We start from the raw sequence: 16,381 nt of genomic DNA on the forward strand, positions 1-16,381 counted from the left end.
AGATGGCTCTCTCCATCTGCCCCTTCATCTTCTCTCTGCTTCTACATGCCTTCCACAGTAGGACCCATTGCAAACTCGTTCCAAGAAGCAGTGGCAGACTTTGGGCTTTAAAATTTCAGTGGCCCCCTGTGCAACACCAAATTCAGTCCCCCTTGTCTCTTGCCCTCAGTGGTTCATCATTGTTGCAGTGCCCCCTGCGGCGGCCTCTCTGCTTGGCGCCCAGTGTGGGAGAACCAGTCGCGCTCCCTTAAATCCACCTCTGCCTGAAAGTATCTAATTGCTACTGCTATTGCTGCAAAGACATTTGCTCTTGGGGCTCAGCAACCTTGCAGACAGGCAGCAACAACACCCTGTGTAAACCATCACCATGTAAATAGTTCACTGATCCACCCAATAGTGAAATTTCCCCTTTCAGGAGAATATCTGTGTCCCATCACATAGAAAGTGGGACCAAAGAGATAACAAGCATTTACAGGAATCTAATACCCTCGGAAGGGACACGGGTGGCGCTGTGGGTAAAAGCCTCAGCGCCTAGGGCTTGCCGATCAAAAGGTCGGCGGTTCGAATCCCCGCGGCGGGGTGCGCTCCCGTTGTTCGGTCCCAGCGCCTGCCAACCTAGCAGTTCGAAAGCACCCCCGGGTGCAAGTAGATAAATAGGGACCGCTTACTAGCGGGAAGGTAAACGGCGTTTCCGTGTGCGGCTCTGGCTTGCCAGAGCAGCTTTGTCACGCTGGCCACGTGACCCGGAAGTGTCTCCGGACAGCGCTGGCCCCCGGCCTCTTGAGTGAGATGGGCGCACAACCCCAGAGTCTGTCAAGACTGGCCCGTACGGGCAGGGGTACCTTTACCTTTACCTTTAATACCCTCGGAAGAGAATTTTGGTGCTGCAGTACTATGCTAGCAAGCCCCACTGATCAGCTGATTCTCCACACAGGCAAAAGTGGGTTATTTGACAAGCTTGTGACACTTAACCCAGAGATGGAGAGGCCAGTTCTTCACCCCCAGTGTAGGGGGTGTTGCACAAATGGCCTTTCACACGTGCACCTTTGCCTTCAGTCTTTACAAAGCAGTTTTTGCTATGTCCAGAGTTTCTGTGTAATCAAGACACCCCACATTTTGCAAGAAATAATTATTTCATCACAGCATATCATTATTTTTGGGTGTGTGGGTCCTGTTACTTTATTGTAGAAAGCTTGAAATTTACCTGACACTAAATGGGCATGCTTTCAACTACTTACCCAGTCTTGCAAGGCTTTCTTTGAGACACGAGAATTAAAAAATCATCTGGCTTATTTCCATTAATTGATATGGATGTAATGTGATATATTTTGTCCTCTTCGGTGACATTCTGGATAACCTTACACGTTCTGTAAGAACATGAGCCATACATTAGTGAAGTTTGGTAGCTGAGGTATCATGTAAAACATGAATTAAAGGATATGTTCTTTATAATCTAAATTGTGACTAGGAATGTGCAGCTTTTGTTTCAGATTAAATAACTGTTACACATGACTTCGTTTTTTTCAGTAAACATTTAAACCAAACAGAATGGCAAAAAGAAGCTACATGGGAAAAGTGATTGCTCACTTCAAGTTCAGCTTAAACCTGCATCTATTAAACTGTATATAACCAGCTCTGCCTCTTCTTCCTCCCTTGCTCCACTTTCAAGTGCCGTGCTGACAAAACTTTTGAAGATAAAAATAACATGCTTTATTAATGCAGTAAAATGAGAAAGTCAATGTTTACCATTTCTGCCTTACTAATTACATAATTCTTCACCTGTTTCCCAATGCTGCTTGTTTAGGGCTGCAGCCCGTTACTTTTCAACATACAACACTATGCAAAATAGGAGCACATTTAATCATTTTGAAATCTAAGAGGTAGGATATATTTGGGCCAGTTCAACACTTTCACTGCTGACAAGGCATATCTTTATTAAAAAGCATATCTTTACAGAACTATTTCCTTGTCCAACTAACATGGTTAAAGTACCTTTTTCTAAAGACAATGGCCACATCTATACTATACATTATAGATCTATGATACCAGTTTAATAGTCATGTCTTCTCCAAAAGAGTTGTTAGGAGATCCCTATTCCCATCACAGAGCAACAATACCCAGAGTTCTCTGGGAAGAGGGACTGAGTGTTAAACCACTCTGAGAATGTCAAGCCATACTTCTCCCTAGTTGTTTTGCTGCTGGCTATGCTGAGCTAAACCTTGGCTTGGCTTAGCACCATGGTTTCCAACGTGGGACACACGCCCCACAGGGGGGCAATTTGATTTTTTTTTGGGGGGGGGCAATTCGAGAATGCGTTACAGTGGTACCTCAGGTTAAGTACTTAATTCGTTCCGGAGGTCCGTACTTAACCTGAAACTGTTCTTAACCTGAAGCACCACTTTAGCTAATGGGGCCTCCTGCTGCCACCACGCCGCCGGAGCACGATTTCTGTTCTTATCCTGAAGCAAAGTTCTTAACCTGAAGCACTATTTCTGGGTTAGCGGAGTCTGTAACCTGAAGCGTATGTAACCTGAAGCGTATGTAACCCGAGGTACCACTGTATTAAAGTTAATGGCCTTATAGGCTTCCTCCACGTGAACAGGAGTTCGCTTTTTGAATAGGAAGAATTATATGTCATGGGGGGGGGGGAATCAGGATTTTAAAGATACCCAGGTGGGGCATAGCCAAAAAAAGGTTGGGAACCACTGGCTTAGCATGTCATCTGAATCCAGGCTCATGCTTTAGCTCTCTCCAGACTATCTATGAGTTGTAACAAACCTTGGCTACAAAAGCTTATAAAAGCCATTGTGTATTTTACTTGAAACTTCTTCATTGTCCTACTGAATATGATGGAAATCATTTTGACAGATCGCTTTCTATGAAGGCAAAATCTACTTCAACCAGATCATGAGAGTGGATATGGACTTTAAAAGGAAAAAATATATATGCTTACGAATAGTGTTTAACCCAGTGCACATGATGTCTGAAGTCAGATAAGAGGGAGAATGCTAGTTCTGAAGATATCCGCACTTGCATTTCAACCTTGACTGACAAAGCATCTGTCTCTTCAAGAGTAAACATTTTTATCTAAAAAAAATATTTTTTATTACATGGGGAGAGAGAGAATTATGGATGAAGATTAACAATGTTGGTAGGTCCTTTAGCTTTTAAAATCAAATATGCAGGAAAGTATGGGTCATAACTTTAAACAGTATCAGCCATACAACATTATAAAAGTTTCTAGGAGAATCCTGCTTACTTTAATGGAATAGAACAGTGGTTCCCAATTAGCTATGTGCTGCAGGACCCCCGCCCCACCCCCGTTTTTCAAAATCCCATTCATGGACCCCTTACTTTAGAAAATATTGGTATCTCTATGGTAGTTTTTGTTATGTGAATAGTGCCACAGACCCCCTGGGTGGATTACGCGGACCACCAATTGGGAACCACTGGAAGAGAACACTATAAGAGAATATTGCTATAATTTTCAGTGCAATCCTACTCCCTCAATGTTGATGGCTGGAGGGGGTGGGGGCAGGATACTCCATAGGTGGAGAAGCATGTTGCTGGGGGGGGGGGGCTCCTTCACAATGGAAGCCCAGTGCACCCTGTAGGGTAGGAAACCAGCTGCTGCCAGTAAAAAGGTAAAGGTAAAGGGACCCCTGACCATTAGGTCCAGTGGTGGCCAACTCTGGGGTTGCGGCGCGCATCTCGCTCTATAGGCTGAGGGAACCGGCGTACAGCTTCTGGGTCATGTGGCCAGCATGACTAAGCCGCTTCTGACGAACCAGAGCAGCGCACGGAAATGCCGTTTACCTTCCTGCCGGAGCGGTACCTATTTATCTACTTGTCCTTTGACGTGCTTTGGAACTGCTAGGTGGGCAGGAGCAGGGACCGAGCAACGGGAGCTCACCCCGTCACAGGGATTCGAACCGTCAACCTTCCGATTGGCAAGTGCTAGGCTCTGTGGTTTAACCCACAGTGCCACCCGCGTCCCAAAATGGACTGTTTTAGCACATGTTGTCAGCAATTTTTGATCAGATATGTTAACTCCAAATCCTCTTGGATCACATAAGAAGCCCAGCTGGAGATGGTGCAGCAAATTTTTTAGGAAAAACGGCCCCCCACCTTCTTCGCTGGCCAGTGTGAGCTGGCGGGGTTTCGGATGTGGTGATCCACTCCAATCCATTTTGCTTTTCGCGGGCTGGGGTTAGGATTGCTATGCCCATTAAGTTTCAGCGATGAACAGAGTGGATATAGCTAGAGATATAAAGAATAAAAGCAAATAGGAGCTAAATTATGCAAGGAAAAGAGACAAACTGGACTTAGGAGCTGTGACAGTAGATTTGATCTATCAGTTTTGCCATAGGCAGAAGGAGCATAATAGTGGCCAGGCTATTGATATAAGTGGTTCTAGATATGATCATCTGACGGAATATCTCAAAAATACTTTGACCCATATTAATCAGTCTGATCCTTGAGAAGCCTGTTCTGTGTTGCCCAGACATCTGAAGTATATAGATTGGGCATGACAGACAGGACCTTTCAAAAAAATATTTTTAATTGCCTTTTTGCTGCCTTGTTTTTTTTGTATAGTTGCAAGGAAATGCTGAAAGTATTGTTATTATTCATTTACTTGAAGAAGAAAAAATTTGGTCTCATGTTTTATATCAATACTGCATACTGTTACTTCCAATTGATTCATAAAAATACTATATAATGTTTATCTACTCTAAGCAGAGGTCAGACATCGGTTATCCAAAAGCACAAATCATTTCAGGTTAGTTTTACTGGGAAACTGTCACAACTGAGAATATGTGTTTCTTTCTTAACCGACCAGACTCAAAATCTTCAGCAGAAAAAAACACAATGTCACATGAATAGTCACATGATCCATGTGAACAATTTGACATTCAAAGCGTGTCTTCTAGCAGCATACTAATTAGCAGTCATAGAAAGGGGGAGAAGGGAGTTAGTTAAAAATGTACCTTTTGATTTCGAAGAGGAAGCAGACAAATAATTTTAACAGTTTTAGAAAATACCTTAACAGCTGCAGCTTTTAAATTGCAGAAATGGAGAGGACAGTGTCTGAGATAAAATTAATGACACATAATTACTTTGTAGACTAAAAGGTCTCATTGTATTGGGACTTTCCATTCATATTAATTCTTTGAATTGGTAGGGAATTGTGTGTGTCTCCTGCACAATTGAGTACTTACGTAGTCCAGGCTAGTGCTAATCATTTCCCATCCAGGCTTTGCTGCCAGAACAGTCAATGCTGTAACATTGCTTTCGATTTTGTCTGCCTAAAACACAAAGCAAGGTAGTAACCAATGAGGGAAAATGTACAAAGCACAGAAATTCCTATAATTTCTGGAATTTGGTTGCAAAACAAATATTGTGTTCTCTCTCTCTCTCCTCTTGAAAAAGACAGTGTCTGAACTGAACCTTTTCAACAGTAGGAGTATAACTCTTATGATGATCAAGGTCATTCTGTTTAAAAGGAGACTAATTTGTGGCTGTGTACACATGGCATGTGTAAAAAGCATATGCCTTCTCTCAAAGAATTCTGGGAACTGTAGTTGGTTAAGAGTGCTGGGAATTGTAATTCTGTGAGATTTAAACTACAGCTTCCAGAATTGTATGTGTGTGCTTTAAATGTATTGTGTGTATACAGCTATGTTTCACTGATCAATTAAACCAGGAGTAGACAGCCTATGGTCCCTGGCCTAATTCCCATGTGTGGCAAGAAAAGGAAAGATGAGGAGGAAGGGTTGTGGTGGCAGGAAAAAAGAGGGAAAAGGAGTGGTCCGGTTCCACTTAATGCCAATATATGGCCAAATTTCTATGACTTGTTATAGGAAATATCCCAGATATTCTCCTATAATTCTGATTATAATTAAATATCAGGAGACAGTAAACAAAGAAAAATACAATCATCATACACCCAATTTTTGACATTTAGGGTCATACACTTAATCCCTTAATGTATATTATATATGCAAATTTTACTGATGTTACCTGATTGCCTCTGTCCCAGAAATCAAGTGTGCAATTGTTTTCCTGCTTCAAAAGAATGTATTTCCTGTAGTTGATACAATGCGGAAAGAAGGCCAAAAGTAAGCTTAGGAAATCCTCAGGGGGGAATTCATTGTTGAGCAATTTGACTGTGCTGTCAGCACAAGCATTTCTGGTTACTACATGGAACCACCTCCTCCATGTGCTGTTCTGGGGTTTGTCCCGAACCAAACACCCGCACCCCAAGTCAATTAGGAAAACCCCGTTGCACTAACAGGATTCGTTGCACTGGCTCCTACTAGTGCAACTGTTTAAAACTTCTTAAAATTCCCCAAGTTATATAAAAATGTCAAATCGATATAGCATTCACTCTTCCAAATATGCTGCAGCTAGCAAATGCTTAGTTTTTATAATTTGCAACAATCAGAACTAGGGTTGCCAGGTCCTTGTCTGGAGATTTGCCAGGTGTAGTTAACTAAAATTCAAGGATAACCATTGTGCGGATGACAGAGGGGATGGGAACGGGTTCACATAAACTAGCCCCGCCCTTGACCTTGTGATGGTTGGCTCTTTTGTACATATAAGCTATAAATGCATAGACTCCACATATGCAATCTGCGTCCTGCAAAACTAGGGTTGTATCAAATTTAATTATACTCGGACTCTTCTTCTTTGGCGATCACTCGTAGCTGAGTAAGATTGTCTTCCATGAACACGGTCTTAACAGTGAGTCCAATTTTGGATCCATACATCCTTCCACAGTGGGGGCATAGGTTTCCGGGTAAGAGTTGATCAAGGTGAGGATTTGCCAACTGTTCCATCCTCATAGGACGTTTTTCACTTTCATTCTGAGTTCAAGCGTCTTCAAAGTCTACGTTACAGGTAGGTAGCCGTGTTGGTCTGCTGTAGTTGAAACAAAATTAAAAAATTCCTTCCAGTAGCACCTTAGAGACCAACTAAGTTTGTTATTGGTATGAGCTTTCATGTGCATGCACACTTCTTCAGATACACTGAAACAGAAGTCACCAGACCATGACACCTTTGGTAAAGACTGTTCTCCAATTAGAACGCCCGCAGACCAATGTTTCCCAATTGTCGGTGTTTATACTACATTTTTTTAGATTTGCCTTGAGAAAGTCTATAAACCTCTTTGTTGACCACCAGCATTACGCTTTCCATTTTTAAGTTCAGAATAGAGTAGTTGCTTTGGAAGACTATAATCAGGCATCTGAACAACATGACCAGTCCAACGAAGTTGATGTTGAAGAATCATTGCTTCGACACGTGATCTTTGCTTCTTCCAGTACACTGACATTAGTTCACCTGTCTTCCCAAGTGATATGTAATTTTTTCCCCAGAGATGCCATTGATGGAATCTTTTGAGGAGATGGAGAAGGCGTTTTAAGTGGTCCATGTTTCACAAGCATACAGTAAGGTTGGTAGTGCAATAGCTTTGTTAACATGCATTTTGGTTTCCCTGCGAATGTCCCGATCCTCAAACACTCTGCACTTCAGTCAGGAGAAAGCTGCACTTACAGAGCTCAGGCAATGCTGGATTTTGGCATCAGTGTCGGCTCTTGTGGAAAGATAACTGCCCAGGTAGGAGAAGTGATCAACAAATAGATCCACTGGAATTAATGGACTTAAATTGGTCATGAGTATGGTTGATGTTGGTTACAACCCTAGTTATCTACAAGGGGTTCTTAAATGCTCTAAGGCACTGAGATAGGACACAGGCACTTTACTTCCCAATTTTTCCTCCACCAGCATGGGAAAAGATTACCCAGCATAACACTTATGGTAGGAGACAAGAGTTCCACCTGCTACTTTCTGTTATATTGCCTTGGAACATTAAAGCTGTCATCTCCAGACAAGGTGCAACAATCCTGCTCAAACATCAAATTGTTCATTAAAACAGACTTCTTTACCAGAGCTTATTAAACACAACATGTTATGGACATGCATGTCTGGAAAAAGTTAGGAAAAATCCTAACTATACCCTCACTCCCATAACAATCCCACATGGAGGAAGAGATTCCAGAATCTGTTGTGTTCAAAGCCGGATTTATATCACATTACTGTACACCAAAATGATTTTGTGTACAATCTGTGAGGAACATCTCATGCACTGATGTTTTCTGTTGACATTTCACAAACCAAACATGATCAGCTCTACAATAACAGCTGAGAAATAACATCAGCTGTACTGTTAATGGCATTTTAAACATTTATGCTGTCTTTGGGGCTTACTTACTGTACCTGGCTAATCTAATTTTCTTCCGTGCAATAGCTCCATGATATCGCCTTAAACCATCCTTTGCAATAACAAAGCAAGAAAAAATAATAATTAGTTATAAATTTTACATTGTAGTTTTGCTAATTTTCAGAATAGCGGACAGATTGAATATAACAAGCTTTTTTTAAAGAGCATAACACAGACTTTACTGTGAAGCCAACCATCTAAATAAAATGTCTAAGTTAACTACAATACTGTCTGAAAAGTATCATTCTGGTTTTTCTTAGGATCACAAAACTACTACAAGTCCTTTTACCTGAGACTGGCAGAGTATTTCAGTCCTTGGCTATGAGGTCAATAATCGTCTTCTAGATGAAATATTAATCCAAAGCACTTTAGAATTAGTGCCCCTTATGGGACAAAAATGATTTATATATTTTTCATCTTACAAAACTCAAATAAATATTCACTTCTCCTACTGGTATACTATCCATTTAATAATTTCTAAATTAATAATCTGATTATCTTGTTTATGTATACAGTTGTTCTCTCACTATTTTTTTAAAGGTTCACCTTTGTAATAGATTTGACTCTGGGGAAGGTAATAAGTTCTCCATGTTCATTTACAGCATTAAAAATTAAAAAGGCACTGTTGATATGCCGAGCTTGGCCTTTGGCCCATTCCTCACAATTGAAGGCCTCAACACGAACTCCAACTTCAATGCTGAAAAAGAAGAGCTTTCAGTTAATTTAGCAGCTGGGGTGCGACAGATGCCGCACCCAATTACAGTATACAGAGAAGCTACAAGCTGTTTTTTTTAAAAGGAGGAAATAAATTATTATACCTGCCATATTATACAGGTGAGCCTAAGCTCCATTGATCTAAATAGGGCATTTCTGTGCAGACATGCATGGGATTGGACTCCAACCCTATGTATACTTTTATATTTCTTGATCTCTAAAGTACATCAGATGTTAGTTAGGCTCTCACACCAAATGTTATGACATGACATACAACTTCCTATTCTGTGATGAGATTTACTGATTTGCTAAGGTCTGTTACTACCGGGCTAGGATAACGCATAATAACTGGTCAAAGGGAATGCGTATGAATAATGGAGCATACATACAAGAAACTACAATCTCCAGTTGTTGTAGAATAAACAGAGGGGAAATATCTGAATATGAATTTTTAATACTTATGTTCTTGTTAGTGTAACACAGAATGGTATAATTTCAAACTACCAGGGCTTTTCCCCCCCACTTGGAACTCGCTGGAACTCAGTCTTGGCACCTCTCAGGTGGGGACCATTGCCATTATAAGAGAACAAGTGAGGAGTTTGTGGTGACTTCTGGCACCTATTTTTTCTAGAAAAACAGCACTGCAAACTACATTTTAATTTTTATATTCTTTATGCAAATTGAAACTGAAGCATTTTAGACCACACAGTAGCATTAAGATAGAGACAAGCTTATTACCTTTTCTGAAAAGTATTGTTAACTATAGCATTGAAAACCAGGCGGTCACCAACAGTTGAAGGTCCCCGGAATTTAAACATATCTACAGATTTCAAAGTCGGATGCAGCCTACACAGGCGACTGAAAGAGGAAAAAGGAAAGTAAATTAAAATACATATATTATCGTGCTATTTCTTTTCATATCAATGCAACATTTCAGTATTTCTATGCAACAAACTAAATCTATAAAATGGAAATTCCAAGTTTATAGCTTATACTGGTTTTAATAAAGGTTTGGGAGTAGAAACATTCTCTTCAGTTGGAACTTGAGGCATTTGAGAATTGTGGTTTCCGGTATCTGTATCTATTATTTAAAGGGGGGAGGGGGGGACTGTTTGGCTTAGCTCTTCCATACATTAAGTGCTATTTTTCTTCATTCATTCGTTCATTCATTTATTTGATGAATCATTTCCCATGAAACATCTCAAATCGATTTACAGTATAATGAGGTATATAAGACAGTTACATATATAAAAACAGTTAAAAACAATTGAGTACAGAAACAATTTCTTAAAAAAATTATAAACACTGGTATTTCTTTGCCTGTTTTGTCTGCCTCTCAATATATTGCTGCCAAACACATCACGGGTGGAGGGATGAGGGTCTGTGCCAATGTTTGGGCACCAGGTGCCATTCTGAATCAAGGAGGCAGACCCAAATGTGACTTTGGTGTGACTGCACCCATTTGGGGGCATAGGTCTGGCCACCCCTCAAGGTATTGTTGCTGAACTCTGCACAAAGGTTCTTGAGGTTAGTATATTCATTGAAGTTTGGACACTAAGTGCAATTTTGAATCGAGATGGTGAAATGAAACATGACTTTGTAGTGACTTCACTTGATTTTTGATGTGATGGGTCCAAACTCAAAAAAAACACTCAATTTTTTTTCAAAAAACAAGGTTTTTTTTAGTTTCTAAAACAATCCCAGGCAGTGCTAGGCTCACTAGTCCCTATATATGAAAGGGGGAAAAATTAAGTCCTTGTGTGAGTTTATTTTAACAGCATGAATCTTTTAAAAAGAATTTGCTGAGAATTAGGTATTGTTTTGTTGTGGTGGTGTTGTAGGGCTGAAATTTCTTCCTAACCTTTGCTTAGCTTAGAGATAATACTGTTTTGCACCATTATTTATCTTTAGCCTTAACTCAATTACCCTTTATGATGTACCAGAATTGTTAAGCGTGCACAATTATCTGTTTCTAATTAATTGAATTGTGCATCTTTATAATGCATTCAAATTACTTTGGTTTTCATTAGGAATAATTTGCTCCTCCTATTTAAATTGCTAAATATCTCATTTGCAATACAACAATAAAGATAGAAGCAGATTAATGTCAAGAACGGAGGTGTAAATGTGTAGATGAAGTTTGCAATCTTTTTTCACTGTTAGGCCTAAACCTGATATTATTTTGCTAGAAAGGTAAGCCCATATTTTTACAGACATGGTGTACCTGAAAGACCAAATCTCATTCTAGCAGATTGCTGTTGAGTTCAGCATCGACACTGCTTGGTTAGTATCACAGTATTTAAAGAGGATATATATATATATATAAACCCTGTTTGAGCATATATTCAGTTTGTTCTTTGAGTACTGCTTGCTTTTATAAACCTCATTCTCATTCCTTGTAAGCCTGTGGTCATAGCAACTCTAACTGGCACCTTCAAAGGTCAAATCTAATTGTAAGTTGTTTTACAAAAGCTTTGCAGCAAGGTCAGCTATTTGTCAAGCAAAATAGATAGCTCTCTGTCACTGTTTAGCACTGTTTCTCCTACATTTTGGCTCATCACTTTTAAGTGCAAAAAAGAAATATTTTCAGCGTCTGATGTGTTATTTTGCTGCAGCTAAACCCAACTTCCATTCTTCTGGACCAGATTTATTGCAGAGTTATTTGGGAACCATTTATAGATACAGATATATAAATGAGGTTGTGTGCTTACATATAAATGCCGCTCACTTGGGTCGTTGGTGTTATGACCGTGTAAAACCTGTGACAGATTTGCAATTTTAATAAAATGAGCTGTTTATCCAGTAACAAAGGAAAGCCAGTTATTATTGGTATAACTTCAGGTTACAAATCAGAGCTACATGAATAATGAATGGGAATGACACATCCAGCACCCTGGCAATGAATCAGGCCCACTGGTGTGTGAAGGGAATTCTAATAGAAATTCTTGTCTCACACACACAAAGAGAGAGAGAGCTACATGTACCAAGCAACAGGGGGATGATGGAATTCTCTGCGTGATTAGATGAACATTAAACTAGTAGACAAAGAGAAAGAAACCTTGCATTTCTCACTAGGCCTGCCCAGTAACGTGTAACACGGAAGGATGCTGAATAAAAAAATGGTACCTTGCTGAAATAACGGCCACTGTCTCCATCCAAGCCATAATTTGGCCACCAAATGTATTTCCTTGATGATTGGCATGCGGAGGCAAGACAAGTTCAGTGCTCTGCACATGGGTGAGATCTGTGGAAATTGCACCTTCTCCTTGATTGCAAACTTGTTCTGAAATGTATGAAGTGAATAGCCAAGGATGTTAGTGAAATGACAGACCAGTCCAATTATACTGTGGCTGCCACTGCCCTATGTCTTAGTAATAAAGCAGCTTCACTGAAATCAGCAGGGTGACTTTGTAAGGTATGTATCCCATAAGACAATTCCAAAAGAGTTTATGGCTGTTATGAGAGCATAGAATACAGGTAATGTCAGGCTAGTTGGTTGACCCTGTTCTCTAATACTGTCAGGCTAAAATTCATACTATGTGAGCTTATTAGAATTTGGATCATATAAATATATGTTTTAAAGACAGAAATTGGACTACAGGTCTATTTAATACCCATAATTCAACAGGGGAAGGAGGAATCTGTCTTCCAGGATGAAGAGATCTCTAGCAAAGCAGGATCTTTATATTTCAAAAAAAATAAAAAAATGCCAATCATGCTAATCTGTCACATGATCCCACTTGACCTGAATTAAGTGTTTGGCTTCTGCCCCACTTACATCTGTTTTATAACCCCTGTGTTGTAGCTTGGATTCATCTGAGCGCTTTGCACTTTGGACCTACTTATCAAGTTGTACAATTTGTATTTAGAAGACAAATTCCACCTTGCTTCGTGAACTTTGTGGATGTTTCATGGAAAGCAATCTTAGCACAAGATAATTTAACACTTTACTTTTTTTGCTCTTTGTCACTGTTAAGCCAGTGCTGGCTATGGTAGTGTGTTTTAAGGAGAAAAACTGCTTTACAGTGTCACAGTGTGCTGCTTCTTCTTTTTTTAAAACATGAGCATGTGCAGTTCCATAGGTTGAAATGTCCTATATTGATTTCATCTGGTCCAGGGTTTTCCAATCTTGGGACTCCAACTACTTTTGGACTACAGTTCCCATCATCCCTGACCACTGTTTCTGCTAGCTAGGTATGATGGGAGTTGCAGTCCCAAAACAGCTGGAGACCCAAGTTTGGGTACCCCTGATCTAGTCTAAGATAATTGCTAAAACTATGCATCCTGCCCAAAAGGACTTTGTAAGTTTTAAAGGTTATGAGTGCAAAACATTTTCCAACATGGATAGTTTAAGTTTATGGAAACAACACTACAGTATATGCAACCACGTTGGGCCATTAGCAAATTAGCATAATACCAAATGGACTCACCATTTATGCATTTCTGCCACACCCACCTCCCTGCTGCCCTACACCTCCTGCTACTAGTAAACAACAGTGACCCATGTACTGGGACGCTAGTGTTGCAGATCTACCCCACCTTCTGACCAAAGTGAGGGGGCAGATGGTAGGGGAGGGGTGTGAACAACAGAAGCAGACTGAGAATACACACAAACAAAAATGTGCGTCTGAGTGATGAGCTCAAGGCACTTTGTATGCGTAGCTAACTTTTATTGGGATCTAATGTGGAATAGGAGATCTGTATGCTCTACTTTGTACTCTATTTGTCAATAAACCAAATATTATAAAATGCCTTAAGTTTCCAGAGATAGGAAACTCCATAGGAACCCAATCTGGATAATGCTTCCCTGAAACTCCTCACCACTTGGAAATGGGAAGAACACAGCAATGTTTTAGCTGTCCCCCATGTCATTATCTTCCAGGATCTAATTTAAGACATACTTGTTTGTTCCATTGGCACATAGCTGGACTGGTGTTCAATAGTCCAGGTGTTGCAGTCTGCTGCACTGTGTTTCATTGCTGATATTGGTTTGAATTATATGGTTTGAATTATATCTTATGCTGACCTCATTTTAATGGTTATTGTGAGGCCCCCTAGATACCTACGGGTGGAAGGGTAGGATACAAGAATAATAAAAAATTCTAATGACTGACCACTATTCATGCCACATTCTTCCACCAGGTTCTTACAGACGCGTTCATGATCCAGTCGGATTTTTCTTCTCTCAGCAGCCAGGGTGTGCTCGAGAGAATCCTGTGCAGTGACGAACTCCACTGGTTTTAAATCAACCTGAACAAATTAAGATTTTTTAAAAAGGATTGTAAAAGTAAATTCTACTTTTATTTTATTATTTTATTTTATTACCTACCCTTTACCCTAAGTTCTCAGGGTGAGTTATTTACAAGTGAAAATACAGCATTAAAAGCAGTTTTAAACTTACAATAAAAAATGCAACCACAAACAACAGTGTGGGTCCTGAAAATATCCTGAAAATACAGTATACATTTCAGGTGTCAAAGCCCTGGGTAAAGAGGTGCGTCTTCATTATCTGAACAACAGCAAAGTCTGCACCTCATTCTGCCACTTTTGTATTAAGCTGCATTAATAATTGATAAGAAGAGATAACATACCAACAGTATCTTGACATGCATTTGCTCACATTCCGGATTTACCAAATGTTGGTTATTTATTTACACACTGGCGGAGGAAGAGGAGTGCGGGGGGAATGCACTGTCCCCGGCAGTGCGATCCCGGTGGGGTGGCATCGCGGCTGTCCCCCGCCCACGCTGGGCACCATGCCCCCACAGGTGGCGTGCCACGCCCCCAGGACGCACACCAGCCCCGCCCCCACCTGCTCTCCGCCCCCCGGTGCCAGAGTATTTACACACACAGATACACACATCTTAAAATCAACCTAAACTAAAATTTGTCTCAGAAAACAGAACTAGAAATGCAATGCGTAGCAGGCACTGAATGCAATGAAATTGTGGCACTTCCCCTAGCTAGCCCACTGTCAAATTACCGCAGTAAAAGTTTCTGATGCATGTTTGCCCACTACAATTCTTCAGCGGTGCTACTACTCTGCTGTCAGACAAACAATATTAGTACAAATTATGTAAGGGTAAGCTGCCATGAACACCACAATTTGCTTTACAGACCATTCTGGAATCCACGTAAACAAAGGAGCATTTTTGAACGAAATACATCACCTTGCCATTATGTACTGGTTTTGCCACGTATGTAGAGAAAGCCACACAAATCAGTTTTTGGAAGGTGGTAAGAGGATCTTGCAATGTAACTTTGACACCAACCTACATGCAAATAGAAACAACACCACCAGATTACTAGGAGTTATATAATTTAGAACTGGTTTATGTAATAATACTAGCACTCCCTTCATCTTAATAAAGAGCTGAGCTCACCAACTGGTTTCATAATTATGTTATTATCTCCATTGCTTCCCAAGTGTCTTAACAGTACAATCCTATGTTACATCTACTACTACTAATAATAATAATGAATTTATTATTTATACCCCACCCATCTGGCTGAGTTTCCCCAGCCACTCTGGGTGGCTTGGCTCCCAACAGAATATTCAAAACACAATAAAACATCAAACATTAAAAACTTCCCTAAACAGGGCTGCCTTCAGAGGTCTTCTAAAAGTCAGATAGTTGTTTACTTCCTTGACATCTGACAGGAGGGCATTCCACAGGGCGGGTGCCACTACTGAGACGGCCCTCTGCCTGGTTCCCTGTAACCTCACTTCTCACAGTGAGGGAACCGCCAGAAGGCCCTCAGAGCTGGACCTCAGTGTCCAGACTGAATGATGGGGGTTGAGACGCTCCTTCAGGTAAACTGGAGTTCGGTTTGGATGCTCAGAGATACCTACTGAGTTCAGCGGGACCTATTCTCTGCTAAGTGCGTGCAGTACTGTAAACCTAAGTAGAAGTGCTGATTCTATAAAACGTTGATGGGTGGCTAATTTTAAAGGGGGTGGGGTGCTGAAAGGAGGGAGGAAACACTTGGGCCATTTTCAGTCAATATTTATTGATTTATTAAATTTATATCCTGCCTTTCCTCTAAGGAGCTGAAGAAGAATACAGTACATGGTTCTCCATATTCTCACAGCATCCTGTGAGGTTGGTTAGACTGAGACTGGTGCAAGGTCTTCCAGCAAGCTTTGAATTGACTGAGGATTTGAATCAAGGTCTCTTCAGTCCTGGTCCAACCCTCTAAACATTACATCACACTGGAGCTCTTTATAGCTTTTATAGTCTTTGTCGTGCATGACTAAACCCCATAAAGACTAATATAGACTTGAGGGCACATTTTGAACTGATAAGCCTGCAGATGTTCTGTATTTATGAACTTTTTCATTCAGTTTCAGTGCTCAACTCTTTAACAAACTGTTGGAACAAAATG

At 40.5% G+C, this 16,381-nt stretch overlaps 1 protein-coding gene across 3 annotated transcripts in view; it reads right to left on the minus strand.

Moving 5' to 3' along the window:
* Positions 1-16,381, minus strand: part of ACOT12 (acyl-CoA thioesterase 12) — a 30,125-nt gene that overhangs the window by 1,668 nt on the left and 12,076 nt on the right. For 2 of the 3 annotated variants that reach the window (XM_053409215.1, XM_053409213.1), the window contains exons 4-14: positions 15,166-15,267; positions 14,110-14,245; positions 12,122-12,278; positions 9,734-9,853; positions 8,828-8,978; positions 8,278-8,333; positions 6,022-6,085; positions 5,220-5,306; positions 4,129-4,260; positions 2,954-3,087; positions 1,239-1,367 (exon numbers count right to left, since the gene is read on the minus strand). In XM_053409215.1, the coding sequence (XP_053265190.1) occupies positions 1,239-1,367; positions 2,954-3,087; positions 4,129-4,260; positions 5,220-5,306; positions 6,022-6,085; positions 8,278-8,333; positions 8,828-8,978; positions 9,734-9,853; positions 12,122-12,278; positions 14,110-14,245; positions 15,166-15,267 (1,268 nt within the window). The remainder of the gene's footprint in view (positions 1-1,238; positions 1,368-2,953; positions 3,088-4,128; positions 4,261-5,219; positions 5,307-6,021; positions 6,086-8,277; positions 8,334-8,827; positions 8,979-9,733; positions 9,854-12,121; positions 12,279-14,109; positions 14,246-15,165; positions 15,268-16,381) is intronic. The other variant, XM_053409214.1, reaches the window with a different exon arrangement.

This window comes from Podarcis raffonei, chromosome 11, assembly GCF_027172205.1.
Source record: "Podarcis raffonei isolate rPodRaf1 chromosome 11, rPodRaf1.pri, whole genome shotgun sequence".
Taxonomy (NCBI): Eukaryota; Metazoa; Chordata; class Lepidosauria; order Squamata; family Lacertidae; genus Podarcis; species Podarcis raffonei.